We start from the raw sequence: 17,023 nt of genomic DNA on the forward strand, positions 1-17,023 counted from the left end.
TATATACACTGTAGATTAAGTATAAAGTTTAATAACAGTTTATATCTACTGTGATATCCTTTTATTTTTGACCATAAATCCACAAATTATGAAAAAAAATAGAAGGGTGAATGTTGATTTTTTTTTTTTCATTTACTTGATTTTTATAAAATCTGCATTCCATGGGTGGAAATTGATTATGCCATGCGATGTTTTATATGYCAAGAGTTTAGGACTATTTAGGTCCATGTGGATGATTATTTCCCACTAAACAAATAAATATGATAAGAAACAGTTGGGAATCTGATCATTTTCAAAGCCCTTCCATTCACTCAAATCTATTATACTTTTTTATTTTACCCATGAAAACATGACCCCTCAGATGGTCTCTGTGTACTGTACTTTTGAACTTACAGTTCCTTCAATATGAAGTTTTAATGAAAAGTCATACAGTATCAGCCTTTGGCCCACCATTACTCCTCCTAAACGAATTATTTTCTGTCAGAAAATGTCATTGTTCTCTGGGAATCTTTTGCTGTTCTGTTGCTATTTGTAAGTTKTCAGGCAACTAGAGGGTATTTAGGAAGTAACTGTGTCCTGCCAAGATGCAATCTGTCACATGAAACTGCTCCTAGTCTATTTTTGGTCTTTGCCTTTTGGTTAGCAAAACTTGTCTTGTTTGGTTGCTGTGAAATTTTTCTTTTTCTCTTTTTTTAATTAAACAAAGATAGAAAATCAATTTGTCTTATTTTATTTCATCAGATTGACTTTTAGCCCTGTAGCATTCTAACTCTCCTCTTGCTGTACATGCTAACATTTTCCCCTCATCTTCTCTTGTGTGGTTTTTAGKTTTTTTTTTWAATTCTTTTAAGGGTTGTCCCTCCTCATGATGTCTTCATGAAGAAGATCATTGCTCTGTGCAGGGTCTGTGGCTGCATGACCCAGAGTGCCTGTTCTCCTATGTTTGTTATGCTCTGTCTTCTGAATGGGTGTTCTGAACTGTAATTTCATTGTGCTCTGTACGATGACAATAAAGGTCTAAACTAATCTAATGTCATCTAATTCTGCAAGAACAGGAAGAGCCACGGAAATCCTAGGGTTGTGATTTTTTAAATCCCCACTGAAAAAAAAAGTTGTGTCCTAGTCAAGAGTGTTAAGAGTTGGCTCTAATGTAAACATTTTATGAGTCATTGCAGAAATTGTTCATTATATGACTGAAATGGACTGCAATAAATAAATAAATTGATGTYTATGCTTGTTTAATTAAAAACTGTTCTCTGCCTGAAATCTCATGACTTCTGAAATCACACTGATTTCTTCCCAATATTTCACAGACATGATTCAAGGACTAAAAACACAGACTTGTTGTCCTAATTGTCGTAAAACAACCAGCAATAAGTCACTGCTCATGGTGATGAACAAAAATTAAAGGTAGTGAAGAAATTTATAGTTAGTACTGATTAAAYACAACACAGAGTTAGGGTTTTCTACTGTATAATACCTTTATAATGTTTGTTATATTTCTTACAATGTGTTAATTGAAATAGGGTAGATACATGTCCGAAAATAACAACACATAATTAAAGCTGGATTAACATCAGATTGAATAATGTCTGTAYGAATGCCTGTGATTCAGCTTTAGGCCAGCAGAGGCGGACTCGGGCATTGAAGGTTCTGTATTTATTAGGCCACTTCCTGTTATGACTTCAGTGTGTGGTTTTGACTTGCCAGCTCATGGCTGAATAAAACCCTCACTCCAGAATTCTGGTGTTGTATGGCATTTATTTCTATCACAGATCATTTTATTTAACACTTGTGTTTTCACCTGATTTCAACCGTTATTGAACTCGTATTTCCTTACAGTAGATAAAAGCAGGACATGATTGATCATTTTAATCAATCCAACATTGTAAACATGACTTACAAGCAGCAGGTGAGACTTTTTAATCACCACACCTGGGTAGCTGAGAGTGTGACTCTAATGGATGTGTTTGTATCARTCATTACATTCAGATTGGTGTTTTGTCATTGTTTACTTGTTTCATGCTATTTTAAAAAAAAGAAGTTTGAAAAAAAGTATTTTTTTTTTTTGTTCAGTCTTTGACAAGAAATGTGCTGCAGTGCATCACATTGTATGTCACTCTGATTAAATMGGCATGGAACTTTGTTCCTGCTGTCGTTTAACTCACTCTTTCCTGGATTTCGTCTGCTTTTTTATTTTTTTAATCGTTCTCAGAATTTTTCTGCAAAGYAGATTAAGGGTCTATGTTTTGATTTGCCTCGCTGGCTGACTGTCACCTGTGGGTGGAAGGAAAACAGATCCTGCTAAATGAGGACAAACTACACAACCAGAGCTTGTTTAGGCAGCAAAAATMCTCATTTGGATGAAGGCTGAAATGCAGCAACGCTTCAGCAACAAGCCCTAAAAGACACAATCTATCAATTTTTGTGAATTTTAACTCCATAACCATTTCAACAAGTTGCTTACAATAAGAGAAATGTGATACAAATTACATGGATACAAACAATATCACAAGCTGACAATACACAAAGGCAGATGATATTGTTTTTGCCCACAACTGTCTGTGTGTGCACATTCTACATATGTTTCCAAAATACTGCATGACTCATTGTACAAAACATGAATGGAACTTGGAAATAATAATTATTTGATATACATCAGCCACAGCTTAATGTTTGGAACTCACCCAATAGACGACAGCTGCAACAGGCAACTAACATTCAAAGACACACTAATGTTTACAACCCCAATTTCAATGCAATTGGGATGTTGTGTTAAACAAAAATAAAACTAATTTTCAACCTATTTTCAATGAATACAGTGACAAGATACTTAATATTCAAATGGATTTTTTTTTATTTTTACATAAATTCTCTCACTCAAAAAGAACTAAAACATAAAGCACAGAAATGAAACAAACTTAAATTTCATTAAACAGTTGGTGTGGTAGTAGCATAGTGACCCCCAACCATTTTTTTCTATTTAGAGTCAACTTTGTATGTTTTTAGGAAAATCTCTAAATTGAATTTAATGAATCTTTAGGTACATGATCAATGGATGCAAATTTACAACTGAATAATGTTTAAATTTAGTCCAATTTAAGATAGTTGCCACAGCTAATTAACTTTAGTGGCTGTAACTCAGCTAGATTTACACATATTGAGCTAAAGTTTTAGTGTCCTATTGGTTGACTGTCTTTAGGATTGCTTAAAAGATTACATGTCATATTTTATTTTTTAAGTTTGACCAAAGACATCGTTCCAATCATAAAATAGTTTTATTTTAAAATTCTGGGTGAAAAGAACAATATCTGTTCAGGGAATGCTGGGCCTTTACTTCTAAATGTATTCACCTTGGCAAGCAGAACAACGCCTCCCTGCGTCATTGGGTCTGTTTTGATGGTAAAAGTGGTACTTCCCTCAAGGTCCTCCTTCAGGCTGTAAGTCATTTTGGCGTTGCTGCCAATGTCGTGATCCACTGCCATAATTCTGCCCACTGTTGTGCCCACCGCTGCATCTTCAGGGACAGCAAATGTGTACAGGTCTGAGGAAACAGGAGTGTTTAAGAAATCAATGTGGGTGTATTAGCATTAGACGAAATTTGAATTATGATATAAAGAAAGTAAAAATAAAAATCTGGGTCATCAGCATTTGGTGGTCAGTGTGTGACAATATGTCTGGAAAAATAAAGCAACTAATTTAAAAAAAAAACACCACTATAACACTTTGTGGAACTTGACAATAAGACTAACAGACAAGAGATACTGTACAGTGGAGGTGTAGTGATAAGAAAGGGAGAACATTGTGGTGGAAGGTCAATTTTTGTCAGCCACAGATAAGTTGTGGCAAACCACATATAATCCCAGCCTAACTCTATAAGAAGATGAGAAAATGTGATGGTATCTGAACGACTCCTTGTTTGGATGGCTGCCACATTGGTGAGGAACGCAACAGACAACCTGCTGCTCTTCAAAAAAAAGCACTGCTGGTAATATTTTGCAATTATGTGACAAAGCAGAGGGCACAGTTCAAAGTGAAGTGTGGCCATCCAATATTTATAGGGCCTTTCCACCGAACACAGCTAGGACACAAGCACCTGCAATGAATGTGAATGTTACATTAATAGTTAAAAGCTTCATCCTTGCCATCTCTGCAACAGAATTGATTTCTTCCCACTGCATTCGTTTAGCGGGRTTTATCGCTGAGAAGGCTCGGTTTGTTTCCAAAGGTCATGACAAATGTCCTTTCATGTGTGAATGATTAAATTCATCCAGCGTGTGGCACATGAGCGTGTGCGCACGCAGACGAGCGGAGCGTCCCGATCCTCTCTCTCTCGCCTCTTYCAGCTCCCGCGCTCATTTTTTGACTGTCTGCTTTTTAATTTTGGCTGCACAGTCGAATGCGACGCTGGGAGCAAGTGCCACCTACTCGAATCATAGAAGCGCGATCAAATAAATACCTTGTAGGTGTAATATTAAACATGTCCTGGATGTCTGCAACACTTTGTAGTCRTTTATTGATCGTCTACCTGTGCGTTCGGCCTAGCGTTTGCATCAGCGGGAGTCGTATAAAAGACTCACGTTGCTTAAATGTGGGTCCGTTGTCGTTGACATCAGTCAAGCTGACGGTAACTGTGGTGGAGGAGGAGTAACCGCCACTGAGGCCTAGCATATCCTTCACCTGCACCACCACCAGGTACACCTCTCTGAGCTCACGGTCCATGTCAGGCCAAGATGTTACAAGAATCCCTGCAGGAAARAGAAGCACAGTGAGAAAAATGGACAAAAAAAGGGAGATTTGGGTTCATTATGAAGGCAAGAAAATCTGTGGGCGGTTTTCTGTGCATTTGTTTTTATTAAGCAAATGTAAGAAAAACAAAATTGCCTCAAGCAGTCTTTGAGAGCACCACCCACAACAAGCATTAAGTTTTCAAATCTAATCAGGTCCAAATTAAATGTGAAGAGGGCTGTGAGATGACTTAATGTTTCTTCTGTCTGGCCACGATAAAGGCTGATTGTTTGTTTTTATTTTTATTTGTTCACCTTTGAGGTCAAYGTATCAAGTACTAAATCATCTGGTTTTACAATTAGATGAAGTTTGCCCTTTAAAGGCATCTTGAGTATGACACATTGACTTGAAGGTCTTGACTTTTTCTAAAGTTTATTGGGTTTTAAATGTAAAATGGAGAGATCACATTCAATTCCGAGCAAATCAAAGAGATAACAGCTAATTCCAGTAGGATCAAGTTTAAAGTGAAAAAAAACAACTCGGATCCCAAAAATGTTATAGTGATCTAAAGCAAACGTTAAAAAAATTAATAAAAAAACTTTACATCAAAGTCAGTTTGACATTACGTTGTTATTTCAGCAAAAATATTTTGAAGATGATGTATCATAAATAATTAATATAAGGTTGTTTAAGCTGTTAAGCTGTTTTATGAACTGAAAAACTTTATGACAGTGGAAAAAAAAGTGAAAAAAAACAAACAAACAAACAAACAAACATATCTTCACAGGTCGTCACATAAGCAGAACAACTTGTAGTCATTTAGTCAATCCCTACTGCTCAATAAATAAATAAATAAATAAATAAATAAATAAATAAATAAATAAATAAAAACTTACAATGGGTTGTCTGAAATGTCAGATTTGTCTTTTTACATATCGCATCTATTTGCATTATTTTTCAACGTCAGTGATGCCCTCTCTGAGCCATTCACAGATAAGTTCAACTGTGTGGGTGGGAGGTGCTGTGACTAACCTTTGAACTGCAACAGAATATAGAGTACTTTATGGGCATTTAATGATGCATTTTTTTCATTGATCATGTACTAAAAAAGTAGCAGAACTTGCCAGTTGTTGCAATGAAATATAATACTACTTTCAAACTAAAAGAAACCGATTCCAATAAATAAATAAAAAAATCATCCTTCAACATCCTGAAGTGAGAAATGAAGTCCTTTACTGACATGTATTTTACAAGGTCATACCTGTTTTTGGTTCGATGGAGAAGTAGGGCTCCCCCTGCAGGATGGAGTAGAGAAGCTTGGCGCTGTTTCCAAACATGGGATCATCCGCATCTGTGGCTGTCACCTGGGCCACTGTGGTCCCTGTGGGGGGCGGGGAGCGCACTGTCAGAGCACACTCAGGCAGCAGTTCCAGTCGACAGGGAAATAAAGTGATTATGCCACAGTCCCGCGGGGTCTGTCTGACTCAGAGGGGGGTGRGGTGGGGAAGCGGTGGAAAAATGAGAAAGCAGAGGCTGGGGGAGAGTTAAAGGAAGGATGTTGACAAAAGAGAAATAGGGGTGGGGAACCACTATCCTTCCACAACTTGGTGCAGGTGTGTGTGACAGCGCCTCCAGCCCCAACAGCAACTATCTTTTAATCTCCCCGATTCAGTTTTATTTCTCTATTTTTCACACTTGTTACTCGCTCCCCTACACACCTTTTCCATGCTGACCGTATCCTTGCCCTCACCTTGTTTTCTAAAATATCTCTCTCCCCCTCCTGCCTCCTCCGTGTCTCATTCTTTCTTCCGTCAGTGGTCTGTCTTTCATTCACAGGCATGGATTTACTGCTGCTTTCCTTATTTTCAGATGCCCTCACTCCAACCTTCCCCTCTCACTTTCACTCGCCTAGTCAAATACATCATGATTTATTATGAGTGAGATATTAATCTGCAAAGGCAGATTACATATAAATTGAAATGGTAATGTCTGTGGTATGAAAGGGCAATGGTTATAATAATGTTATTTAAGAGCTCTATCAATAAAGGCATCCAAGCTGTGATGCATAATCCAATACTTTTAACTTCCTGAATAAGGACTGATGACAGACATTCATAAAGTTGTCAGTGTTGGCTTTAGTTAGGTTTTAACTTAAAAGAGAAGCTTTTCATGTAAAAGGGCTGGACAAACCTTGTCATTTGGACACAAGGAATACTAAAAACACAACAAAACAAGGGCTAAACAAAGAAAGAAAATCCACAATAATTTGTTCATTGAACCCAAGCTGAACATATATTTTATTCTCTTTTTGATTTTTGACTTTTATTTCATCTTGGCTTTGATTCTGCACTTTGAGATTTTCTGCCTTATTAAACCATCCATCTTGCACAATTAGCAAAATGCGCTAAACTCAGGGAATACCGAAAATAAGCTTCAAATAAAATCAGGGATGGTGTTGAAAAAGTTCCAGCTTTGTGAGGGTCTGCTCAAATAATCAATTTATTCTAAGGCTGTGCTGGCTGCAAGCCACTGGGACTTAGCCAAACTTGGAGTGATTTCTCACCAAGACTTTTCTGAAATGTTTGCGTCCTTGAGGTTCCTGTGTGAGAAAGTAACTAATTGAGGGTAGCCGCTCTGTATTTTCTTAAAACATGCATGATGTTTTTCCTCCTTTATTCATAGTTTAACTCATATTGAATATATATTTTTATTGACGTGCATGCTGTTTTTGACATTCCCAGTCTGTGTAGTCACATAATTCTGGCCTGCATATGGCTCAGTAGGAACTGGTGAACAGATACAGAAAATAAAATTTTTGTCACACAGACCTCATGGTTAAGTAAATATGGAAGCATGAGATTTGTCTAGACCGAATATAGGATGTATTGTGTCTGTTTTCTTTGAATAGTTTCATTATATATATATATATATTTTTTTTTATTGTAAATTCTATGTTAACATTCATTAATCCATTCATTTGTTTGTTTTTACAGATTTTCTAGGCAGGGTCGGGGCATCTGGTGTAGCATCATTGGACTAAAGGTGGTGTACACCCTGGACAGGTTGAAATTCCATAACAGGGCCACATAAAGATGAATGGGACTGATAATTACTCATGCACTCAATCACAATTTGGATTTACTAATAAATATTTTCAGGTGTGAGGTCTTATGGTTGATTCAGCTCATCAACGGTTAAAAAAAGTCTTAAAGAGGACATATTAAACAAAATCCAATTTGTAAGCAATAAATGCATTTTATTGTGTACTTGGAGTCTGTAGGAGTGCTGAAAATTTGTATTTAGTCTTTCCTATTTGTATTTAGTTTTTCTATTCTGTTTGGGTCCTATTTTTCAACCTGTTCAGTTTTCTTTATTGTCTATTATGTTTTCTGAACAATTACGTCACAGCATTTGCTGCGGAATTGTTATTAAAGGTCATAGACATCCGGCTATCCAGTTTTGCAATTCTGCGACCCTGAAGGTTCGTCATCTTCATTCTCCTCCGAGGATCAGAGTAAGTTTTTGATGTTTTTTAATCAATTTGTAAATAAAAAAGTTTCTGTGTTGTTTCTATGCTACCTAACAACAAAATTGGCCATACGGTTTGGTGTGAACATTGATCATTGGGAGTGAGACCTGTAAGTGCCTATACTGTATTTAGAAAGTCGGCACCAAAACTGGGTTGCTCTCACACACACCTCAGAACAGGGGTGAAAAAAGGGGCTTGTGGACCAACAATAAACTAGGATTCAAGATCAAAGCTCTGCAGTTCCACTTGACACAGAGCACAGCTGAAAAAAACAAATGTGAAAAGGAATTATCTAAAAGCGTACGTCTCTTCTGTAGTATAGATTTCTTCTTGTTTATTTATTTATTTATTTATTTATTTATTTATTTATTTATTTATTTATTTATTTATTTATTTATTTATTTATTTATTTATTTATTTATTCACTGATCATTTATGTGACACAAGTCCATTAACTGATCTACATGCAATCTGTGTGTTTTCAACATTTTCTCATATCGCTTTTATACATACCAACTGGACTCATCTCAGGGATGCTGGACACATAAGGCTCGTTCTCGAACCGAGGCATGTTGTCATTGATGTCCTGCACTTTGATAATAAACTCGGACTGGGGTTCTTCAGGCTCATTGGTCTTCCTGTTAATAGCCTGTGCTTGAAGGACATAGAAGGCCTTCTCTTCACGGTCCAACTTCTTCAGCGTTCGGATCTCACCAGTAAACTCGTCTATGGCAAACAGATCTTCAGCACCTTCTCCTGATAAAATGTACTTGATGGAGAAGTCTCCTCGATCAGAGTCAGATTTGAGCTAAAAAAAGGGACAGGAACTAGAGTTTTAGAGTTTTTTTTAATCTACATGTAACTGGAAAACAAGCATTTTCAAAGAGAAGCATGACATCAAGGACATGGCGGACATTCAATACTGAAGCTTTACCTGGCCGATAACACGAGAAGTAGGATCTTCCTCGGGGACAAACAGCTCTTTCCAGATCCAACCTCTCTTCAGGCGATGGTGCAAAAGAGTGGACCTCTGGGCGAATTGTTGACCGTCCAGATCCTGCGGATCTCTCATGTTCATGTCACTAAGCAGCCCAGCGGGAATCATAGAAAAAGCTGTCACCACAGCAACAACACTGAGGCGGCTCATTTTGCCAGTCCATGTATGCCTTTCATCTACACTTCCCATGGTCAGTAGACCTCTGTGAGGTGTCTCCAGTCAAGTGATAATTCTTAATTTGTAAGTGCAGTAATCACGATCCTGGCAGGGTGGCATCCTTTCTTGTCCGGATGTTACTTATTTGCATGTTCATAGCTCTAAAACAAAAGTAAACAGTGTAATTAAATTTTAACTGAATAACTTCAAGCTGTGTACAGAAATTATAAAAAAAATTTAATTTGAGTTAGTGAGTAAGTAAACTATAGGTTAAATATTGTTTTTCCTTCATTAAAAAATGTAATTTATTTAAATGTCTGTATGTTAGATAAACACATAGTTAAATTCAATATCTATATCATTTATTATCAGGATCAGAATTATCTTTATTGTCATTCAAACATAACATCAGGGATGCAATGTAGAACAAAATTGTAGTTAACAACACCCATTCAAGAAAAGACACACATAACAAAACATAGGGAACAGGTGAACAGGTCAGGCAGCAACCAGGTTGCGCTACCTTTTTTAGCAGCTGGAATTATAATATTATTGTAACAATACGACCTAAAATGAAACCATGAATGAAAACACAAGGTGTAGTTTCTGCGACTTCTTTCAGTTAAAAACACAACAAGCACACAGCAACATGCATTGAATAAAGAAAGCTGTAACCAAACTGCATTATACATACAAGTTCTGAGCTTTCCCTTTTTTTTGCACTCACAGCTGAAAACAGTGCTCTGTTTCTATTTAGACAAAGCTCTGTATTGTGTTTCAGGGGAGACGGGGTGGGGGATGCAGAGCCAGAACAGCATTCCTTAAGGATGACACTGCACTCTGCAGCTGACTAATGAAGACTTCTAATTAGATCAATCTCTCCCCAGACATGGAAAACAGAGACACACGTACCGCTGACAAACTATGAGTCAAATCGATGCACCAATTACAATGTGCGGCAAGATCAGGGTCAAGAGTGTGAGGACAATGAAAGTCAGGGCATCGTGCCTAAGAACCAGTGAATATTTTCCTAATTATAGATAAAAATGTATACGTTTTTTCCAACATATTTTCTAATAAAATGGAAAAAATACAGGATATGTTAACTGATGTTTTACTTATTTGTTAAGGAAAATTTGTGAGTGATGACCTTTTCAGTATATGGTGTGACCCTTAATGTGCAGCAATACAACGATATATAGTAGGTGTCAACGAGTCCTGTGCATCTTTGTTGCACCCGTGGGCAAAAATGGTGCAGTTTCTGCCTTTAAACGTTTCCAGATGTTTCCAGACACTACCAGGGGCTTTAAAAAATAATAAAAATAAACAAAAATAAACAGGGTGCCAGACAACTTCCTCCTGTTTTTACTTTTAGCTTGACATCCTTACATGAAATAAAATTAAAAAAAATGTCAGTAGGCTTTTAAGGATTTTTAGGGGTGACTAAATAGTACCTATTTTTCTGTAGAGAAGAGTTTCAACATTAGAATAATAATATTTCTCACATATTTTAGGCATTTAACTTTGTTCCCCAACAGTTATTTTTTTTAAACTTAGGCCAGAACTTTGACTTAGCTAAAATAAATGTGAGTAAAATTTTTATTTATCTGAAGGTGAGATTTGGCATAATGAGTGTTTGGTGGGAGGTGAGACAGGGTTTCTTACTATACAAATACTTAGAGAGATAAACACAAATAGGAGTACATAAATATATTTGTTACCAGGTCACCTTTTGCCAAAGGTTACAAAGAAATTTTGTCATTATTAGACCTGCGAGACCAACCATACAATATGTGTAAATCAGAAATGCCTGGCAGAGGTCCCCCTCTGTTTAAAAGATGTACAACTTGTGAGAAGTGTTTATCCATCTGAGGAGAAAGTTGGAGTTATGAAAACTGAATAGGCTATGTGTACATTTTTCACTGAAGATGCAGTAAATAGGTGCCATGACCAAATGATTACTGGTTCTTGTCATGGCAGCAACCAAAGGGCCTGCTGGTGGACACCGGTGGTGAGACAACCCATCACACAGAAGAAAGATGTCTCAGGGCTTGTCTGTTTCAGGATTCTCCTGACACAGCTGTCAAACAATAAGTGGCCAAATGGGTCACAGTTTCATTGAATTGCAAATGGGAGTATATGGCTGAGAAGACTGATGTGATAATAAATTCGGAATAGTTGAATATGGAGTGGAAACCAAGGTTTGCTGATGACATCTAGGTGCTAAAATATTAAGACTATTATAAGACAGAATAACCAAAATTATTCAAGACATGATGCAAACAGGAACAGACCCAAAACACAAAACAAAGCAACGTTTCCAAAATAATGACACCAATACAGTGACAACGTTCTCACAGGCACTAAATGGCTCTTGGGTGCCAGAGGTGGGTAAAAACTGTCTTAAGATACGAAATGTTAATTTTGTATCATGCCACTGTCAATATTTATCTTACTCTTTATTCATTAGGGTATTAATAGTAAATTACCATTTTTCTTTTTAGGTAAATTACCTTCATGTCTGAGCTTTTGTTAAACATCTTGAAGAGTCTACATGTGATATTATTGTTTGCAACAGTGTGTGTTCTATTGCAAAAAGGTGAGCTGTGACCACTCTTGCAACCCAGACTGCAACATCCTTATTGAAAATTAGAAATGTACCCAGTTACACTGTTTGTATCACAGGTGATGCAGGCCTAGGCTGTTTATTACCAGAGACTATAACATAGAGCGTTGATATCAGTTGAAAGCACATAGAACACTTTAATATTAAAATACGCTGGTCACAAGAATGTGATATTTAAATACGCTGGTCACAAGAATGAAGGTACTCCATAGGATGATCAGCTGAGTTTTATTGCAACAACAGGAAACACAGAGAACCTGGCCTGTCTCTGTGCCTCTGCTTCTCTCTGTCAGTCTCTCCACACTGCTCACTGTCTCTAAAAGAGGAGAGGAGTGGTCCGTTGGGTGAAGAGGTGGAGGAAGACTTGGTTCTGTCCTGCCTCGGGGGGTGGGGGGGGGACTGACCACCACTGTGACTTTTGACAGTTTATAGTTAGAAGTTTGGGAGGTGTCTGCATCATCTTCAGATCAGCCTGGAACACCAAAGACTAGGCAGCGAGTAGCTTCAGGAGGGAGGGGGAGGAAAGCAGTCAGGAAGTGTGGKGGGGTTTAGTAGCAGACCAGGCTGCACCTGGTCAGGAGTGGCTTATATACGTGGATACATGGGATCAAATATGTYCTCGTTCGTGTTGAAGCTTCTCAAGGAGCGTATGAGCGACGGAGGTGGGAGGAGGGGCGGATCGCCTCGCCTCGTCACCTTTTCACAAAAGAAAGGGGTTAGTGGTTCCGGCAGGTTGCGTCCCCGCCTGGGGGGGCATGCTCATCAGCGGCTGGGGCATGGACATGGAGGCGGGGATCCCGGCGCTCATCCCTGTGCTCATCCCCGTTGCTCCCGCGGCGCCCATTCCTGGCACCCCGCGACCCATGGGGGCCATCCCTGCCAGGCGGACCATGGAGGCAGGCAGAGTGGAGGAGAGGGGCAGGGGCTCCGCCACGCCACCGAAGCCAGAGGGCATCGGGCTGACGTGCATCTGGTTGAGTGTGGGGGGAACCGGCTGGCCCACTTGGAACGGGTTGACGTGGGAAGCTGGAGCAGAACCACCTGTGTTGGAGGTCTTGGGGCGGGCAGCTGCAGAACCCCAGGGATCAGAGGCAGGAGTGGAGTTTGACGCCCATGGATCACTGCTTTTCATGGATGGGACAGAAGATGGAACGCCCCACGGGTCAGAGGGTACAGCTGGTTTGGGTGCAGACCCATAAGGATGCCATGGGTCTGCTGCTGCAGCTGCGGCCCCAGCACCGGCCCCGCCTCCGCCCCACGGGTCAGCCCTGGCACTTGGCTCAGGGACATCCATCAGATCCATCAAAGATGATTGTGGCTCTTTCTTCTTCTTGGGGAGTTTCGCTGAGCCTGGACCTTCCTTCTTACTTTCTTCCAAGGCCATCTGTAGTCTCAGGTCGTCCCCTCTACGTAGGCGTTCCTCCTGTTCTGCAGCTTCTCTGCTCATAGCCAAGGCAAGTTGTAGCTGGAGTTCCTCCTCTCCACTGGTCTGAGGTCTGGCCTGCTCCAGTTCTGAACCCGCATTAGGGGACGTGGCGCAGTTTTTAGGAACACGTCCAGTTTTGCTGTTAGTCCACGGAAACAAACCTTTGGAGAAGCCCGACTACGTAAGGGAGGGAATCACGACGGAGTACTTATTTCGGCATTCAAGGAGCTTGTTGTGCCTCCGCCTAGCGATGTGCTGCTAACGCTAATCCTGCTAAAGCCAGAGCTAGTTGTTAGTAGGTGTTGGCATTTTTCACTATTCTAAAAGGGGCCTTATAAAAATGTTAAAATGCTAAAAAAAAAAAGGTCCATAATATCATATGGCTTTCTAGTAAGTGTAAATTACATACTGTTTCAGCACTCCTTTCTTGTCAAGTGCTGATTGTCACAACAGTAACGATGATTAAATAATTTTAAATATGTTTTAGACATTGCAACATAAACATACAACTGTACTTTTATCCAGAGTACAACACAGCAGCACACGAGGGTGTAATTTTACATGGCTTGTCACAAAAAGAAAAAAAAAATCTACAGTAAGTTGTCAACAGTTAGAGCAGCTCCAGTATCAATGGTTTAGCACTTCATAATGTTCATATTTAATCTTGTAAGAGTAAATTAGCTGTCAACATTCATTTGTAATGAGCTGGTAAAATCAATTACCGATCCAGAATTTACTTCTTAAATTAAATTTTGATACAGAACACGAATATTGGTTTGTCCCTATGTACGTCTTTACAGGCCATATTCATATCTCTGAGCATGGTGGAGTGACACTCCAATTAGTGGCCAGTGAATCGTGAGCTGCTGTTGTCTTTCATAGGCCTGCCAAGCATATGCCCACACCAACTGCCTTGAGCCAAAACCTAGACAACAGCCCTCAATGATGTTACTCAGAGCAACGGCCAACATGCCAAGGAATTTGCCTCCAAATCCTTCTGGGGATATCGGCTTTTGGAGTGAGGCTGAAATTGTGCACAGGTCAACAGATGTTTAGTTGTCAACTTAACAAGACGGTGCTCTTCATGGATGAGTGATGAAATTGTGTATAAGTAAAGGAAATGCAGACAAAAAGACATCTCAGCAAAAGGTCTGTAAATAGGGAATATGTTTTGCTGCAAGGGAACAAATATGTGTGACAGCTAGTTTGATGATATTTAATAATAATAGTGGTTTCACCAAACTCTTATTTTAAAAGGACCAAATGGTATTTGTTTAATGAAATCGCTTACCTCAATAAAAAAATTCAGGAAAGAAATAGGAAAAACTAAAATAAAAACATTTTTATTCTCCACGGTAAATTCAACTTTCAAAAGAAATTCTCATTGTACGTGACATGCAGTATATGCAGAGTGGCCTGTGCTTGACAGCCATTCATTATCTTTAATAGGCCTCCCCCCATTTCCAGCCATCCTCGTGTAGCCAATATGTACATAGCCCTGCTCTACCACATGACAGAATGACAATGAGATGCAGTCTCACAATGTTAAGCACTAGATGCGCTGAGACCATCCCATCATTTTTCTACTTGTCTTCAAGCTAATAAAATACAGGTTTTTGTAGTAATGAGTCCGCGATGCTATTAAAAGGCATCTAATGAGCTAACGCAAATGTTTGAGCACAGCAAAAATGAAAATAAGAAACAAAAAAAAACATATAAGAAATTAAATAAAGTTTTAATTTTGTAAGGTTTATTCAAACAATTTTATAAAGCTTTAACAGTTGTCAGTTTGAAACAATGTTATCACTGTGACAGAAATTTTATGAAATTCCAGCAGGAAGTGCCCCAGACCGCCCTGGAATTGCTGCAGATAACTACTGCTGCAAATAACCTAATGACTATTGGTAAAGAACTATGAGATGTGAAGTGTAAAACAAATTGTTATAAAATATCACTAACACATTTTTACCATTTAGAATTTCAATATATGTCTAGGAAACACATAATATTGCCCCTTTAAATGTTATAAAACTTAGGTCTTGGCCCCAGTTTGTCACTCCAGTCAGAATTAATCTCCTTTTATCCAAACGGAATATTTCAAAGAGCTGTCTACAACAGGTAAGATTTTTGTTTATAAGACTTTGTATGTAAACATATTTTATTTGTTTTTTAAGTCATAAAAAAGCATAAAAATGTGATAAAGAATCTAAATATAGGTTCCAACTTGTTATTTAATCCCAGCGATTAAAATGTTGAAGAAAACTGCATCTGCCAAGCATCACTTCTTAAAGAACGAGCCTGTAAGACAAAATGTCCTTAATTGGCCATATGGGAGTCTTTCAGAGAACTTGCCGTTTACTGTTCAGCTTTCTAAAACAATAAATCTGACACGCTGTCAGGCAGCTTGTGTTTCCTAATTCAGGGCCTCAAACAAGTCAAGGCTGAGACAGAACAACAGGGGAATGTCAAGGCTTTGTGTACTTGTTTGTAAGTAATTTGTTTGATATTATTATAAACACAAAAGGTAATCATTTCTGCTTCACAAAACGTCATGAATTTCCCCTGACATTAATAAGCATTAGCACCACATCCTATTATTTGCCTCAGTCTGGTTTCATGAAAAACACTGCGTGAGCCTTGTGATGTTACAGCTGATAAATAAAGATCAGAGCAATGAATGCTGATATTCTCTAAAAATGATGTTACACTTTGAAAAAGAAGTTCAGTGGGGATCAAGTCATTTAAAGACAAACTGAAATGGTGCAAAGGTAATAAGAATAACTAAGAATAAAATGAAAAATATCTCATTTTAAAACTACATTGGTCTCTTCGGTTCTAACATTTTTAAGGTACAGAGACAAAGTACTTGTTGTGTTGAAAGTGAATAGTTTCAACCTATACAATTTTGCTCAATATCACTCTGACCAAGAGGTTTTTTGATAATGTATTTACTTAACTGCATCTTAAATCCAGAGAAATAATTGTATTTCTTTACCTTATTTATATTTTAACAGTACAAAAGTGCAAAAGTTTGAATTCATTCCTCTCTTTTTATTTCAGACTTTTGCTTCCAAAGAGTCAGACTTTCTTGTAACCTTTTAAAGTCGTCTTGATCAAAAGCTCTTCAGGATTTCTGAAGGTCTTTTCTAGTTTTTCTTCAGACTGTGGCTTTATTTTTACTCTTTTTTTCAGTCAAGTACTTGACCACTTTCAGAAGAATACTTATTTAAATGTTAAGCTACGTGGCTCTGACCTATGAATCAATCAGAAACAAAGAAGGCTCCTAAATTCAAGGAATGAACCAGCATTGTGTCTAAACAGAGAATTTTATTTATACTTAAAGCTTTAAGCGAAATTACCAATAAACCCTTACCAAACTACCAAAACATAGAAAAAACATCCGACTGTTAATTTTGAACATGGTTAGAGACACACCTGTTACTCCAGCAACTGAGGTGAGTAAGCTTCTAGTTTATAATGGCCCATAAGATTACTAAAACTCAGACTAGCAAACTGTTTAAACACACACACACACACACACACACACACACACACACACAC

At 38.3% G+C, this 17,023-nt stretch overlaps 2 protein-coding genes across 6 annotated transcripts in view; both read right to left on the reverse strand.

Moving 5' to 3' along the window:
- Positions 1–17,023, reverse strand: part of cdh19 (cadherin 19, type 2) — a 30,500-nt gene that overhangs the window by 12,979 nt on the left and 498 nt on the right. For all 5 annotated transcript variants that reach the window (XM_014005434.1, XM_014005435.1, XM_014005436.1 and 2 more), the window contains exons 2-6: positions 9,192–9,571; positions 8,771–9,065; positions 5,990–6,109; positions 4,581–4,748; positions 3,354–3,544 (exon numbers count right to left, since the gene is read on the reverse strand). In XM_014005434.1, coding sequence (XP_013860888.1) covers positions 3,354–3,544; positions 4,581–4,748; positions 5,990–6,109; positions 8,771–9,065; positions 9,192–9,443 — 1,026 coding nt within the window. In that variant the 5' untranslated portion in view covers positions 9,444–9,571. The remainder of the gene's footprint in view (positions 1–3,353; positions 3,545–4,580; positions 4,749–5,989; positions 6,110–8,770; positions 9,066–9,191; positions 9,572–17,023) is intronic.
- Positions 12,737–13,732, reverse strand: LOC106515512 (epsin-2-like). The gene has a single exon (XM_014005350.1). The coding sequence runs from the start codon at positions 13,481–13,483 to the stop codon at positions 12,737–12,739; it is 747 nt and encodes a 248-aa protein (XP_013860804.1). The 5' UTR covers positions 13,484–13,732.

Source organism: Austrofundulus limnaeus, unplaced genomic scaffold (genome assembly GCF_001266775.1).
Source record: "Austrofundulus limnaeus strain Quisiro unplaced genomic scaffold, Austrofundulus_limnaeus-1.0 Scaffold30, whole genome shotgun sequence".
Taxonomy (NCBI): domain Eukaryota; kingdom Metazoa; phylum Chordata; class Actinopteri; order Cyprinodontiformes; family Rivulidae; genus Austrofundulus; species Austrofundulus limnaeus.